This window comes from Convolutriloba macropyga, chromosome 9 (assembly GCF_964194025.1).
Source record: "Convolutriloba macropyga chromosome 9, txConMacr16.3, whole genome shotgun sequence".
NCBI classification, from domain to species: Eukaryota; Metazoa; Xenacoelomorpha; order Acoela; family Convolutidae; genus Convolutriloba; species Convolutriloba macropyga.
In genome coordinates this window covers 13,144,051-13,160,580 of record NC_134476.1, presented here as the reverse complement: position 1 = coordinate 13,160,580, position 16,530 = coordinate 13,144,051, and the positions used below count along the sequence as shown (strand labels likewise).

The 16,530-nt window shown below is 36.1% G+C and overlaps 2 protein-coding genes across 5 annotated transcripts in view; one reads left to right on the top strand and one right to left on the bottom strand.

Annotated features, from left to right (window-relative positions):
* The window catches only part of LOC142346049 (uncharacterized), a 31,976-nt gene extending 17,540 nt beyond the window's left edge, over positions 1–14,436 (top strand). The window contains exons 5-6 of the mRNA XM_075398535.1: positions 11,604–11,908; positions 14,018–14,436. Coding sequence (XP_075254650.1) covers positions 11,604–11,908; positions 14,018–14,387 — 675 coding nt within the window. The 3' untranslated portion in view covers positions 14,388–14,436. The remainder of the gene's footprint in view (positions 1–11,603; positions 11,909–14,017) is intronic.
* A 596-nt stretch (positions 14,437–15,032) lies between these two features.
* Positions 15,033–16,530, bottom strand: part of LOC142345621 (uncharacterized) — a 41,142-nt gene continuing 39,644 nt past the window's right edge. For all 4 annotated transcript variants that reach the window (XM_075397767.1, XM_075397765.1, XM_075397764.1 and 1 more), the window contains one exon: positions 15,033–16,074. In XM_075397767.1, the coding sequence (XP_075253882.1) occupies positions 15,661–16,074 (414 nt within the window). In that variant the 3' untranslated portion in view covers positions 15,033–15,660. The remainder of the gene's footprint in view (positions 16,075–16,530) is intronic.

The window sequence follows — 16,530 nt, the reverse complement described above, 5'->3', positions numbered from 1 at the left end:
TGAATAAGTCATCACTGTTCATACATTATCGATACTAGATGGTTGGAATGGTACTGTCTGTTTCTGGTACTAATGTATATTACTGAATTATAGGGTTTGAAGCTATTTATCGGTTCAAAACATTGATTTTTGAGTCCAAAATGCTAATTTTCAGGCATGATTTTTCCACTATTCGAGATTTTTCAAGACATGTGTCGGTCTGGTGATGCTCTAGTGACCTAAATTGGATGCTAACTGTTAGAACTGATATCTTTAGCTATCAGGGGTAGCATTTTGGTAGCTTTGGAGATGAGTAGCTTGTGTTTTGGTCCAGCTTTTTGGTAGAATTTGCTAGAATTTTTTTTGTGATACGTCATGTTTGATGCGTAAGTTGACATAGGTTGGAGATGATAAATTTTTAACAATAACTGAGGGTCATTCTAGTGAGTACTATGTTGGTGGCAGCTATTGTTGCAGTTTGGTGCATTATTTGAGGTCATTTTGTTGAGTTTTTAACATCAGAATTTTGGGCTAAATTTGGTCAAATATGTGCAGATTTCGATTTTTTCACTTTTTTCAACATTTATGCATTTCTGTGCAATTGCATCAATTTATTAGGCTTGGAAAACTTCTAGAGAGACTGAATATTGCATATGGGCTCATAAGTCGGCTATTTGATACTATTTTTCTGGTCTAAATCTGGCTCTATTTTGACTGACTTGGGAAGCGTTTGGTAAGCGTCAGCTTTTTGCTATTATTTCAACGTTTTACTTAACAATTTTCAATATTTTAATATGAGCGTATAGAACTTGAGCATGCGGATGTTTTAAGCTAATATCATCGGATTTTCGATCAATATTTCAGATTTTATGGGCATGTTCGTGAATTTTCAAAAAGTCTTCTAAAACAGGCAGCCCGCCGTCACGCGATTTTCAAAGTTCTCCAAATTGCTTCAAAATCTGCATGTCGGTTTCTCTGCTTGAAAAACGCTGCAAAAATTGGGAGTAATCGGGGCTTTTTTCCTAATTTTATGACTGTTTCTCTGAGGTGAACCTAGGATTTTTGGAAGGGTCAAATTTAGGCTAAGTTTTGGGTACATAGAACGGGTCGGAAGGGGTTAATTATTGCTGGAATCGCTTCTACTGGATGAGTGGTTTACAGAACTATAGGTTAATCCAGGTTCAGACAAGTGGTTCTTGAGATATATCAAAATAACTGGATTTTAAGGTCGAAATTTTTCGAACTTCGGGCGATTTTTGGGGTTTAGGGCTAAGTTGCTCGGGCTTGTTGGGATTTTGGGACAGATTAAGGTCGCTGCTAGACTGTACTAGGTCCGTACTTGCTAATGGATATAAATGGTTATGGGTAGAGGGTCAAAGACTTGACATATAAGCTCAAAAATTATGTTAAAATCTAATTTATCATAGCCACTGGCGAGTTTTGGAAGATTTAAGTGTTGGATTGCTGCATCTATTACTATTTCTCTCAGCTCATAAAGACTTGCTAGTACTGAATCGTATGTGGGGTTGTGGTAGTAATGATTTTTGGTAACTAAACTGAAGACATAACGCTCAATTTTTATAACGCGCAAAGTATACTAAAACTGAGCCAATATTTGGTGGATATCTAAGTTTGATTGCACTTGGGGCTGCTGGGTACCAGCTTTTGACTTGTCGGGCTAATCCTTTTGCCATTGCAAGGTCTGCTGATATACAGTGTGCAAAAGAGTGTGGAGACTGTAAGATATCTGTTGGTGAACTTAGATATATTGCATTTATTTCTGGACTGAAGTGATTTAAATTTTGATTTGATGAGCCTGGTGAAGAATTTTTTGTTTGGGACCTAGTTACTGGTTTGTTTACTGAACAAACCAGTAACTAGCTGGCCTTTTTCCCTGAATACTTTAATATACTTGCTCTAATTTGGTCTAATTTTGTCTCTCTACTTGGTGTATTTGATTGCTTTGATGCTTGTGCAGATTCTTTTATTGCTTCACGTTTTTCTACTTGCTCCAATCTAGCTCGTGCATTTCTCGGTCGAGGACTTCCTGATCTTCTAACTTGGTTGGTTAGGTAAGGGTTTGTTCTATCTTCTTCATGCAACATTATTTGTCTATCTAATTTAAAGCCACGTACGTTTTTTCGTTGTTGATAATATGGTGACTTAAATGCACATTTTTCTGGTTTTCGTTTAGGGTTATAAGGTCGAGCACTCGGTTTCCTCTCGGTTAATGCAAATTGTTCTTCATGTGTTGCTGGAGGCGACTCAGCATCAAGTGGCACTATTGCTGGTTGAGGCTGTTGGCAAGGTGAGAACATTTCATCATCTGATGAAGATGAGGCTAGAGGAACACGAATTTCTGTTTCTTGCTGTCTAAATTCATCCGCAATTAACGGATCAACCGGTATTCTAGCTATTTGTTCAGCGTGTAGGTTCAGGTCAGCTAGGTTTTCGTCTGAACTACTACTTTCTTCAAATAAATTTGGAATTGCTTCGTCTGAACTTGAAGAATCAAAAACCGAAAGACGTACTAGGGCTGTTCGTGGTCTAACTGCTGGTGCTGCTACCCTTGGTTGGGCCGGGAGTGGTACTGGAGGTGCCGCTGCTGCAGGTCCTGCTGCTGGTCCACCTAGCGGAACGTTTATGGTCACTCTAACTGGGTCTGGTTTCACTGTTTTTGATTGCTGTATTTCCTTTTCCTGTTCACTAATTAATTCCGGAATGTGATTATCGAAAAGATCTGGTTCCATGTGTTGTCGTCTTGATGGATCAGGTTGCAAATTTGCAGGATTGATGACTTCAGGTCTTCAGGGGTTTCACTTGGCTTTATTGGTTTCAGTCTGATACGGTGAACACATTGTGTGTAATTTGTGTTTATTTTTCGAATGATGTAATTAGAATCAGTAAGGACTTTTTCTACTTTATACGGCGATAGCCATTTCTGAACTTGAGAATCAATTACTGTTGATTGTTCTAATAGCTTGGGGTTTAAAAGTAGACAAAATGATTTCTCCGGAATAGGTTTTGCTGAGGCTTTTTGGTCATAATACTTTTTGTATTTCAAGTCTGCAGTCGTCAATTTTTCTTTGTTTTCTCCAAACTTTTCCATCATGGCATCTTGCAATTCATTTACAAAATCCAAATTTACTGCTACTGCATCCATTACCTTTCGAGAGAATCGAATATCAAGGGGTTTTATTGGTTCTCTGCCATGGAATAAAGTTGAAGGACAACAATTTGTTGCTGAATGATATGAAGTATTATGAATGAAAGTTGCCAGAGGAACATATTTATGCCAGGCTTTCCATTGTTCCTCGGTATTGAGCTTCAAAATTCGTTTTAGAGGTCCATGGGATCACTCTACTGCTCCAATAGTCTGAGGGTACTTTAGTGAGGCATGCTTCAGCTTTACTTCTAATCAACTAATTCTGACATTAATTCTGAAGTAAAGTTTGTTCCTAAGTCACTAAGTATTAATTGAGGAATGTAGCTGTGTTGAAGGATATGATTGTAGTGAACTAACTGGTTGCAACTTTGGTGTAATGTGGTTTTTTGGAACTCTGTTTAATTGGAGGCAAGTAAGGCAGTTTTTAATGAAACTAATGAAGAGATCAGTGAAAACTGGGTAATAGAATCGCTTTCTAAATTCTTGAATTGTTGCTTTGGTGCCTAAATGACCTGCTGTTTGTGAATTATGGAGCCTATATATAGTCTCTTTCCACAAATGTTTAGGTACACAGAATTGTTTATGAAGTAATTTTCCAGTATCATTATAAAAAATCCGGTATAAGACATTCCCTTCAAGAATTAATCTATTTAAATGTTTGTGATACTTTTTTAAGTTTGTTGAAGCATAATTTAAGTCTGGTTGTTGAATATTTGTTGAATCCAGCTTAATACTATTCTAATGTCTTCATCTTTTTGCTGCTCTTCTGCTGAATTGAGGCTAATTAAGTTGTCTGTAAGATCTGGGAACTCATCTAATGGGTTTGGATACTCAATTGAATTTATTTCGTGTTTTCGTTTAAGTTTTAATAGCCCTTGAATTTCTGTAATTGGGACATTATTTTTTCGTTTTTTTTTAATCCTCATAGACTCCTAGTTTTTTAAGAAAGTTAACTTCTTCTTCGTTTATTTCGTCACCGAGGCTTTCAGTATCAAATCACACATTTAGTTCTACATCAGGGTTTTATGCTTCTGTATCAATTTCTATTTCTTTAACTGGAATTCTGTCTGTTAACTTTAAAGACATTGTTGCTGTTTTGTCATTCTCCATTCTAGAGAGAAAGTCTGCTGCGTGATTAGCGCGTCCAGGAATGTGAGCAATTACTATGTTAAAAGCAAGTATTCTATCTAGACAATTACAAAGAGATGGCGATATTACTTTTGATTGAAAGAATTGTGTGAGGCTTTTCTTGTCAGTGAGTATAATTACTTGTTTGCTTGATCCCCAAATGTAGTGCGAAAAGTAGTCCAGTGCATAGTACAAAGCTAGGAACTATTTGTAGTAGATAGAGAACTTTAATTGCGTTGCATTAAACAAATGCGATCCAAACGATACGGGAGCGTATGTTTTCTTTTCTTTCTTTCCAGTTTCATTTACATAGTCTTCCGCCATTGGTACAAAACCTGCACCGTGGTAACTAGCATCACAAAGAATTACATACTGTAAGCTGGTTCATTAAATCCTTCTTTATTACTTCTAATGATTTTACATGCTCTTCTGTGGTTTCTATTACTGCATCCTTCTTCAGGAGCTTGTAAACTGACATTAGCTTGTAAACTGACACACCTAAATTAGGAATGTAATTTCGGAAGAATTGCGTGAAGCCGATTAATCGTTTTACTTGCATTGTTGTTTTCGTTTTTTAAATTTATCAAGGAATTTAGTTATTATCGACTTTTCTGGTGATAATCCTTCTGCACTGATGTTATTTCCATGGAATTTCATTGTATCTGTTGCTAATTCACACTTTTTTGGCGACCGTTTCAGTTCTGATTGACGTATACAGATAAATATTTCTCGCAAAGAGGGTACCAATTGTTCAAAATTTGTTACTGCATCTCCAATATCATCCATCAACTGGGTACAATTTCCTGAGGCTAAGCATGGGTCCAAGTAATGTCTAATAAATGAGCTAAATCTAGTTTCTGACTGATTCAAGCATTGTGCAAGACATTTATAAGCATAGGTTCTCGAAGCAAATTTAAATGCTGGCAGTTGCACTGATACATCGTCTGCCATTTGCACACAGTGGTATGCTTGAGAACAATCAAGTTTCGTAAACAACTTTTTCCCGGCGAAATAATTTATAGCATCACTCAAGTTCGAAATCAGGAAATTTGTATTCACATAATCGTTTTTTAACAAATGGTTTACTTTTCTCAAGTCAATTAACAGTCTAAGTCTTCCTGAGTTCTTTCGTTGAGCGAAAAGCAGACTACTATATCTTGATTGAGACAAAGTTGTTATCAGTCCATAGTAATGCATTAATGCTAATTCTACTTGCAACTCATTTCTCAGATGGACAGGCATTCGAGGTCCTTGCTCATAAATTGGTATACTTCTTTCTGGAGTTAACTTTATTTTTAAATCTGTATTATATCCAACGTCAAATCTGTGTTTCGCAAAGATACCACTGAATTCAACTAATAACTCGCCTACTACAGCTTTTTGCTCATCATTAAGGGCAGATTTCTCCCACGGGAATTTGCTCAAGCAAGTGATTTTGTCCTGATGATTACCCTTCGGGTCTAGTTTTTCCATTTCTTGCAGTTTCAGCAATTGTTCAAAGATTTCTCTCTGCAAGGGCGACAAATTTATCGGATCAGGGCACGTTTCAGGCGTTGGAAACCACAATTTTTCATATTCTTGAGCTGGTTTTGCTGGTTGGACTTTTCTTTTTGGGGTATCTGTGACTTGAATTAGTTGATTTATTTTTTTAAATAATTTTCACTCATTTTTGCGACATTTATTATCTGTGGGTCTACTTCTAACAACTTTTCAGCTTGATCTGATGTTAAGAACGAGAATTTGGCTATTTCTTCGCCTTTATTTATAGTGACTGGGTGTTCAGTAATGTTCAGGACGTAGATATAAAGAATATTATATACAGCAACTTTACTTAAACAGGACGTTAATATTATTTCGCTATCTTTTTCGAAAATTTCATTTGGAATTATTATCCCACAAAGATCAGTGAATGATTTTAGTTTGTCCTGAAGCTTGCATTCTAGTACTGCTTGTTCATTTGATTGTAATACTTGCTTTTTCTGTTTATAAACTCCGAATTTTTTACGCTTTACTACCCTTCTGGGTTGCTTTTCTGGCTTTATTTCCTTTATTTGCAGAGTTTGATCAGGGAATTTATTGTAGCTTTGTCCTGGGCAGATGTTAACTTTATGTTTAACAACGAATGGGTTGCCTAATACTACAGGAGTCGTGACAATTAAAACAAGGAAGTCTTCAGTGAATGTTTGTGTGCCCAATTTAAATGTAACTTTAATTGCTTTGTCAATTTTAACTATATTTCCGTTTGCCATTTAAACTTTATCTAGATCAAGCTTTTCTATTTCTGTTATTGAATTGATATTTGTGTTATTAACTTCCTTGTAAAACTCGCGGCTTATCACGTTTGCAAATGCTCCTGTATCAATTAGTGCGCGTCTTTCTAAATCTCCATTAAATTTAAATTTAACATAGGATAATGTTCTGCCTAAAAGTGGGACAATGCTGAATAATTGCTGAACATGTGATACTGGCTTTGGTGCTGATTGAGGTACGTGTGTTGGGAGTTGCACAGATTTATTCACTTTATTTTTATTACTATTTCTTTTGCGTTTTCCACGCTTTTTGTTACTTTCATTATAAACTGGTTTTATTACTTTATCTAAACTAAGACTAGACGTGCTTTCGTTATAATAATTAACTGAGTTTTTATAATTTGATTTGGTTTTTAAAGTTGGGTGGCTTTATTAGTTTTTTTGTTGATTAAATGCGTAATTCATACCTCTCATAGTTCTATTCTGAAGTGCACCTGCACGACTAAATTCTTTTGCTTTCTGCATACCATATCGGTCTTGTGATGCTGTTTGACTATTATAAACTATTCCCTGTCGCAGAAGGTTTGCAGGGGTATTTTTTGTTGGGAACCGATAAACTGGCCTATTAACATAAGCTGGATGAACAAATGGGGGGCTATTTGAAGGTTCAGTCCAATAATTCCGAGTTTGTGGCTGTTCATTATGATGGAATGGTCTATGGGCATTAAATTGTGGTCTCAGCTCTCGGTAATTATTAAAACGGGGAGCATACTATTGCTGGGGCCGATAGTTTTGCTGAAATTGACGACAATTGGGCTGATATTGACAATAATTTGGTCGATAATCTTGATGTTGGGGGCGGAAATTTTGCCTATAACTTTGTCTGTAGACTTGTTGCGGGTAATGTGGTGTGAAAATAATTACTGGGCCTTGTTCTGATGGCTAATTTTTAGGTGCTGTTCTCTGCTCAAGTCTTTTTTCAAGTTCTTTCTGATTATTAGAGATAACAGTTATTGCTTTCAACATTTTATCAGTATTTGATTCAGTTATTTCATTAAATCCGTCGTCAAACTACTCTTCTCTGTTACACATCTCCCTTATTGCAATTTGTTGGCTAGCTAAGGTGCATAATTGATCTATTCCAGCTGTGTCTGGCCTTTCTAACAGCTTAGGCTTAAACCAGTTTGGCATAGACTTAATGAAGAAGCGCTTTATTTGTTCGTTTTTTCTATTTTGTGACGTTTCAATGGCAGAATATCTTGCTGCTGTCTCTCTTTCAAATCTCCGGGCTTCTGGGTCACCTGCTCCTGCTGGCGCTACTACTATTTTAGGTGCTGGATATGCTTTATTTGCTTCAGATCTTAACTTTACTAAGAAATTTTTCATAGTATCTGTTTTTGGGTTAAACTTTTGGTTTTCCAACTTTATTATTCTGATCTCTCTCAAGTCGTCTTGTGTGAATCTGTTTCTAAGAGCTGTTAAACTATCCGCAAAAACTAGTCTGGTGGCCTCAGGTAGGGTTAGAAAGTATCTTAAATCATCTCCTTTTAAATGTAATTGCAGAAAATTTGCTTGTTGCGCGGCTGCGATTGCTGCAACTCCAATTGCACCTGTTATTAACTGTTCAAATTCGTTGAAATTGTCCGTTTCTGATCCAGAGAAGGGTGTGATGTTGATTTGAGCGTGTGCCATTTTGCTTTTTACCCGTTTAGATTATATACTTATTGTTCAATCAGTCTTATTTTCGTTCTAAATTATTAAATAGCACTCTTAACTTAACTTAATGGGAGAGATTAGTTTGTTTATAGAGATAAAGAAGTTAAATGAGTAGCACAAGAGATCACAAAAAAAACTACTGAAACCATTCGGTCAGAAAATAATAAAGATGGTCTGCTTATGAACCTATACTTAAAGCTCCGGTCGAATCGTCAGACTTATATCGTTGAAGCCGTATGGGCCGCCGAAGTCTCACCATTAAAGAGTTCCCCTTAGTCTAGGAAAAATTGTGGGGACCACGACCGCACAGGCCTTGTGGAAGCTGCACTCAGATAGGCAACTTCATAATGACCGAAGTCACTGTTTGATTCATTAACCTCAGGAGCTGGGTGGGGAAATTAAATATAATTGTTTTATTATTCTGTTTAAATTCAGGTTTTGCCCTCTTTTAGTTAATATTTAAGTGATGTTTTCAGTAATTTAGCTTATTCTGATGTTATCTGATAATCAGTAATGATGTTGTTAAGGTTAATATCTCTATCAGATTGAAGTTTGTTACGAATAATGCCAAATTTGCGAACTTTTTGATTTAGACTTTTTGCCGTCCAATAAATTGCAACACGTTTATCATTTTATCTAGCAAATAAATTACAATGCACTTATAAACTGAAGAGGAGAAAACGGTTACTATCTGAGCTTGTGTTTTATTACTATTTTGAGTGTAGTTGATGTTATTTCCTTCAATATGTTCAACAAAATTGGGGGAAGCGCGGCAATTATTAATAGCGGGGAGAATTTGTTCTTTATAAATTGACATAAATAAAGCACCAGAAAGTTATTTTACAAATTCTTTCACTCTCAAAATCCTCGTTTGCAAATACCCTGTGTTGTTTTTGTCTGTAGTGGCGGCTGTGGTTGAGTTTGTTCCAGTTGTTATTCACTCAAGCACTTTTGAATTATTGTTGCATTTAGTCCACAAAGACACAGACACAGTTTCCACCCATTCTTCCCTTTGTTACTGCTTTCTGCATTATTGTCTTGCTCGAAGAGGAAGTGCTGGATGCTGGCTGAAGGTTCTTGAGGTAATGAGGTGGAAGAAGATAAAGAAAGTGTCAAAAGAAGAAAGAAAATGTCGAATTTATCAAAGAATTATTCGGTATTTTGGTCCGTTAAACTGGGAAACAGTTAGTAACTCCTGTCACCATGTTACGCACTGATTTTATGAGTGTTCCTCATGGTGTTTTCTGAGGTTAATATTGGAGGTAATTAACTTTAACAATCAGCATTTTACAAGGACTTATTTAGATGTTTCACAGTCCGATTTTTAGCAGATATATTTTCAATAAATGTTGCTAGTGGTAGCCTTTTATTGAGCGGTTCGGAGGTGCGATATATCCACTAGTTTGCCTTGTTTTCTAGAGTTTTAATCGTTTGCATTTACGTTCTTAGGAAGCCTGATTTAACTTAGTAATTTATAAAGATTTATCCAGTTCAATCTTTAATTATTACAGCAAAAATAAGTTAACAATTAATAACGAGAAGTTTTCTAGTTCTATCAAGGTTTCCAAAGATGTTAATCAACTGATTGTCAGGTTGGTTCTCCGGTGTTTATCTATGCAAGTTAAGTACTATGCAAGTTATGTACTATGCGAGTTTATCTTCAAGAAACTCAAAAAAGTAAATATTGAGGCTTTTAGGCACTTGATATATTTATCAATAAACTGTCAATCTGCGGTTAATTTTAATAAACATAAACAAATTAGGGTTTACAGGCCTAGATGGAAATACTAGCTATATATGGCCTTGAGATCTATCTGAATATGAACTAGATTAAAGCACTTATTTACGGATATTTAAACGAAAATAATCACGTAACCATGAGGGACGAAATAGGGGCGTGACACTATGGTTTCGCTAGGTCTTTTATTATTGCACTTCATGGCGGCGTAGTTCTAAAACTCACCAAAATAACTCCCGAAGTTGCTCATTTTACATTCAAAATTGTACCTGTCCTCCCTCGATGACCGTTTACTTGTGCTGCAGGTAAAAGGAAAAAAAATTATAGCTATAAAACGGATTTCTTATTTTTACTTTGGTTGAAACACAGGGCTGTTTTGTTAGAGTAGTATTGATCTTTAGAACCAACACTGATAACGGAAAGATGGCTTTTCTGTTCCAGTTTCTATGTGGTAGTCACTTACAACGGACGCGAAACAAGTAAATGTATTGGGTGCAAAAAAGTAGGCTCAATGTTAACGCTAAAATCATTCTAGCAACCATTTCTACCTCAGTAGATTATTTGACTTCATAAAAATGTCGATAACAAAATCTCAAATAAAAAGAGATATATCTTGTCGAAAAAAGAGCTGTTTCTCAATACGTTCTAACAATTTGCAAACTTAAAATTTTGGAAGTCTGTTAATAACGAACACAATAGATGAGTTTCTAGGAAAACGCATAATGCTCATTAGGCTGCATTTTGGTCTCAAATGGAGTTTCCAAAAAACAGATTTTCGATCTACATTACTCAGCCTTCTGCAATTCGACTATTTTCACATTTAATTACCATAGGGTGATAATCAGCCAGAATTTTTACGTCTCGAGGATAATTAATGTCTATTCAAGTTTGTAATAAAGTTTGTTTCAGATTTTTTACTGTAGCTTCCAATTTGACATCGCAGTTTGTCGTTGTTTTTTTTTCAAAGAGACCCTGCCTGATATCCGATAAAGAAAACTTTATGCATTTTTGGTCTCCATTTGCACTTTTCGCTTAATTTTTCATCAATTTAAAATCTGCCGATCAATTTTTGCTAAATTGCTGGTTTTGGGCTGTACAATTTTTCTCAATTTTTAAATCGCAGGTTGTGTTTTGACATGCAGTTTAGGTCTTGTGGAGTTTTTTATGGTTCTTGTAAAATTTTTACTCTCTCTTTGCAAACAATCTTGATGCAGGCATTTGCCCCCCCCCCCGCGCTCCGTATTATAGAGCTCCCCGCGTAGTGGCCATTAACCCCCAGTTGAGAGGTCGACTTATGAAAAGACCGTGGTCGACCGATATCGGGTATGGAAAGACAGTGGTCGACCGATAATGGATATGATCAGACTTTAGGTCGACCTTAATGGTCATGGTTGACTTTAGGGCGACCGATATTGGTCATGGTCGAGTTTAGGTTGACCGATATTGGTCATGGTTGACTTTAGGTTGAGGATATTGGTCATGGTACGTTTATACCTTTCTCCCATTATGGTTAACGTCATTCCAAAATGGGGGTTATAATTTCGACGGGGCTCTATAGGGATAAACGTATAAATTTTTTAATTTGCAGTGACTCTTTGGTTTTTAAGAAACTCTTTTATGATTGTAGGTTGAAAAGGTGTGTCATTTAAAGACGTGCGCATTCTCACTCACTTTGTTTCAACCATCGCCACTAGCCTCAAATCAACAACAACAGCAACAGCAACAACAACAGCCCACTGCGACTCAACAAACCACGAACGAAGACCCGAATGCCCGCGAAGTAGCCAATCAAATGGCTCTGTCTGCCGGAGTACTCCTAATTGCTCGTGTTTCTAAACCCGAGTTGTGTTTGTACGACTGTGTGAGCAACCAGATCATGAATAGAACGGCTCACGGGTTGCAGCAAGTTCATTATGTCACACAAGATCCGAGGTCAGTCGCGCCTTTTTATGCAAAACGTACGATAATAAGAGTAAACCCCGGGTCGAGGCGTAAACGCTAAATATTGCTAGAAGCTGTAAGAATTGCGGTGAATGCGATGAAAACATGTAAGAATTGCAATTTTTAGCGTTGAATGAGTTGAATGCGGTGAATTCACCGCTATGAATTGCAAATCTTACTAAAACTCGCCGCTAAATGTACCAAATATCTTCACTGCAGAAAACAATGCAAAAAAAGATGTAAGAAAAGCGGTGAATGCGTTGATAGCGGTGACAAAAAATAATTCACCGCTAATAATCTCAAATCTTACAAGAAAACACCTCCAAATATACCAAATATCTTTACCGCAGACTACCGCAAAAGAAAGATTCGAGAGTTGCCGTGAATGCCTTGAGATGGGTGAAAAATTCATCGCTAAAAACCGCAAACCGTACTAAGTTCTACCGCTTAGTTAGCACAGTTTTCTATCGACTCAAATTTTTGATGAAACTAGGTAAGAGTTGGAAGTGATAAAAAAAATTCACATTCACTTTCACTTTCACAGGAAAATTCACTGAAATGCTGAAATGCACACATAGCTGTAGTATTGGTAGCAAAAATAGGTTTTCTTTAAAAAAAATCATTGTTTATTTTTGATTCATGTATAGTACTCTTAACATGCCAATTTTTTTGAAGAATTTTGTAGCAACGAGCATACAGAAGGCAGACATATAACTTTTACATAATAAACGTCCCGATCAATTTTAGTTGGGGGAACTATATATTCAAATGTTTTTTTTTGTTAAGTCAATTATGGACAATCGATATATTCATAGTAGAGGGTTGTGAGAGGTATCAAAAAAGACATTGAGTTTTGAATGTAAATAATGTTTACTGTTGTTATTTTTGTTGTATGGCCTGTCTGATAGTTTTAATAATGGCAAGTCTAATCGGTCATCTAATATGTTATTATTTACTACACTAAATGATTTGGATTGTCATCGGTTTTTATTTCATTCACCAATTATTTTGTAACAAATAAGAACTTTTAAAATTTTTATCTCCTTCTCATTCGGTAGACTATTAAGTCAAAATTAGGGAAGAGCGGGCTCGGAAATTTTTGGGCGAATGCACATTCCTCAGCCTCCTTGTTCGTACATAATTCGAAAACAACGAACAAAATTCAAAAAAGATTTTGATACATTCTCTGCGGCAAATGAGATGAAAACTCTAATCAATCCAGTCTCAAAGTCAGAGATCCCTTATTTATGGGAGGTTTCAAAACCCCCAAGCACTTTTGTTGTAGCTTCCTTAAAAACTTAGAAAAGAAGTTAGTTTTTTTATCTTTTTCAGGTGCATATAAACGATTAAAAATTCTTATAAATAGTGGATTTCATTCGGAACAAAATCAATTCAAATTTATAGTCAGAGATCCACTATGTATGGGAAGTCTAGAACATGAAGAGATTTTTGTTTTTTTTTGTTTTAATATCTCTAGGAAAAAAAGCTTTTTTGTCGGTGAAAGCCCTGAAAACGTCTTGCGTTTTTTCACCAGTAAAAGTCACTGTATATTTTTTGCGGTTAGTTTTTGCAAGATTTGCGGTTCTTAGCGTTGAAAATTTTTTAACAGAGCGGCAGATGTTACTTTTCAAAAATTTGATGGCCTCGTATAATTTTTTATAACTCATAAAATCTGAGTTTCAAACTCTTTTGTATTATTTACAGGAGAAGCTAGACAAGTCATATTTTTTACTTGGAACTAATTTTTGTTTTTCTTAGCTCATGGCTTCTTATGAACTTCAGTAGAGTGGGTTAGAGACTCTTTGCTTTAATTGCAAGTTTTTTGACAATCGGACTGAAGTCAAGATAGTATACTGGGTGGCAAAGCGGGATTGTTTAAGGGATCCAAGAGATAAAATTTGAGTTCTGAGAAGTAAAAAAAACCCACATGCTAGCAATCATTCTTTTTATTGATATGGATTATTTTTGCTTAGTAAAATGTACTTAAGGTTAAAAAATTTTCAAAAAACACAGAAGAAATATCAGTTCTTTATAATGAAACCTCTCGAGTAATTTGTTTGGTCTGTTTCTCAATGAAAAATATATATCATTTTTTGTTAGGTCCGGTATTGTGGCCATCAGCAACGCCAACGAAGCTGTTGTCTTGATTTTCACCCCTCAACTATACCTCCTTACGAAGCTAGACTCCCAAACCCACTCACTCAAATGGCCCATTGGACTAACTTTCAACACACACCACCAACTCGCCGATAATCCGAGTACTGATCAGAAAGCAGAAAATTCCCTCTACATTTGCGATTCGGACAGTCACAAGATTATGGCTTACGACCTGTCGGCTAATCAGGTCGTGGCAACGCATGGCAGTCTTCAAGGCGCGGCATTTGTTAAATTCGTGACGCCCAAGCTTTTCTTGACGGCTTCGGTTTTGAACTTGAAAATTAAGTTTGTTAGAACTGATGATCAAGTTTAACCCGAAAATGAACTTGAAAATAAATCCGATCCCGTAAAATTGCGCACAATCGAACGCTTAAAAAATTAATATGTTTAAGAAATTATTAAGAAATTAATCATTAATATGTTCACTTGCATGTCAATGATTTTTGCATTTAGCTAAAATTCGCCCATTTTTCCAGTGTCCGAAATTGACTGTTCGCTTGCGTTGCACTTTACGGGACTACCGATACAGTGAAGACAAAAATGAAGACAAAAACTGTGAAGACAATGAAGTACAAAAAAATGCAAAATCATAATTCTGAAATTCAAAAATGCTTTTATTGAACTTTGAACTTTTTTTCATTTGCCATAGCCACCCCCCCCCTCGCGCGGCATGGCCATGTCCTAGCGGCCGTGGGGCTTGATATGAAACTATATGAAACTATCACCACCGAACATATTATAATATAATTATACATATTATAATATTATATTCAAATTTAAAATGGGAGTTCATATTTCAGTGGTGGTTTATTTTCTTGGGCTTTTTTCCTTTGGGTTTTATTTCCTATCTAAAATTAGTTGGGGTTTTCTTAGCAATGTTTGTCTTCATGGCTTCACTATAAGCGAATAACACTAATCTTTAGTTAACTCCTTTTGTAATATTCTTTTTAAAACCAAATTCAATTGCAATGTTCTAATTAGTACTTCCAACTCGCCTTCAATTGCAACTTAATATTTTTCATCAAAAATTAGTTCAAAAGTTAGCAAAGTTTGGATTAATTAGCATGTATATAAAGTACACTAATTAAAATATAATTCAGGTGACAGTTAAGCATCAATAAAGTGAATTATGCAGAGCAAAATGCCTAAAAATAGAAGCGGAATTACATCCGCAACAATTCTAAGATTTTGACCAATTTTTTAAATCTTTTTTTTTTGAAAAAAAATCTTGAGCCAGAATTCTCATTGAAAATCTGAGAACTTTGAATAAAATGAGGTCAATGTCTTTGAACTGTTAAAACTGAGATAGCAGAGTTGAAACAAAATGTTTTCGGTTTTGTGTAGGGAAATTTTCAGTAAGTTTCGCCAGAAAATAAAGAGTTTGGGGCCATTTTTGGAGTTTGGACGTGATCTTGTGATACTTATGTTTGACATTTTTGTATGAATCTGTGGTAATACTTTCGACTCAGAGTATTATTGGCAAGTCTCGTGTGTGTTAGTTGCTTTTGTTATAACCAATTGTTGAAGTAATTATTTTCTCAAAATTTGGCGGTGATTTGTTTTGTTGATTTTTTTTCTAAGAGGCGTTATTTACCCTGCCACTGTTCGCTTGAACTGGTTGAGGTTTTCATTGGACTTGTAGGTACTGCGTAAGGGTTATTGTTGTTGCTCGACGCATGATTGTTCATGTAATGATCGTTGGTGAATGAATTATGGGTGAACGAGGTATCGGAGAGTGCGGGGTTCGAACCGACGCCTGCGAGGGTGGAAGTGGATGAGTTGGGATTGGCTGTAGCGGCTGAGGCGGAGGAGTGTAGGAGTCGTTCGCAATAGGCACAGTGTGTAATTTCGTTGATGGAGAGCACGTGAATGGCGAGTGCGTTGAACTGACTTTGGATTGACTTGACGATATGTCTTTGCAATCTGTCACAGTTGGTCTCGTTCACGCGTGTGACCACGTTCAACGTCATCTGAAGGTTGTACGTGTCACCCTCCGTTACCTAAAACAGTTGCCAGCTTGGATTAGATAAAATTTGTTTCGGGTCCTGGACATAAATTGGATTGAAAAAGGTAACTCTATTTTAGGATCTATTAATCGGTAAATTAATTTAATCGGAAAATCTGGAAAAGAAAGGCAGACCCAAAGTGGGCTCCTTTTACAGCCTTAAGGTATAAAGAATTAGGGCTACTTATTTCTGCGCGCGAAGTAGGCTTACCTATATCTCTCAGACTAACCGACTCTGTAAAACACTGAAGATAAACTTCTGTTAATACGGTGGTAATACAATACAGCACCGGAGTCAATGGTATACACATGGTGTATCTAACTGATAGACTGACTACAGCTAGTTGAGTTAGCGCTATATAAAAGATAATAGTGTCTTCTCAGTCTCTGATTGGCTGGAGGTGTACATCCAGTATTTCTACTGCTACAAAAGTATCAAATTTGCGAGTCA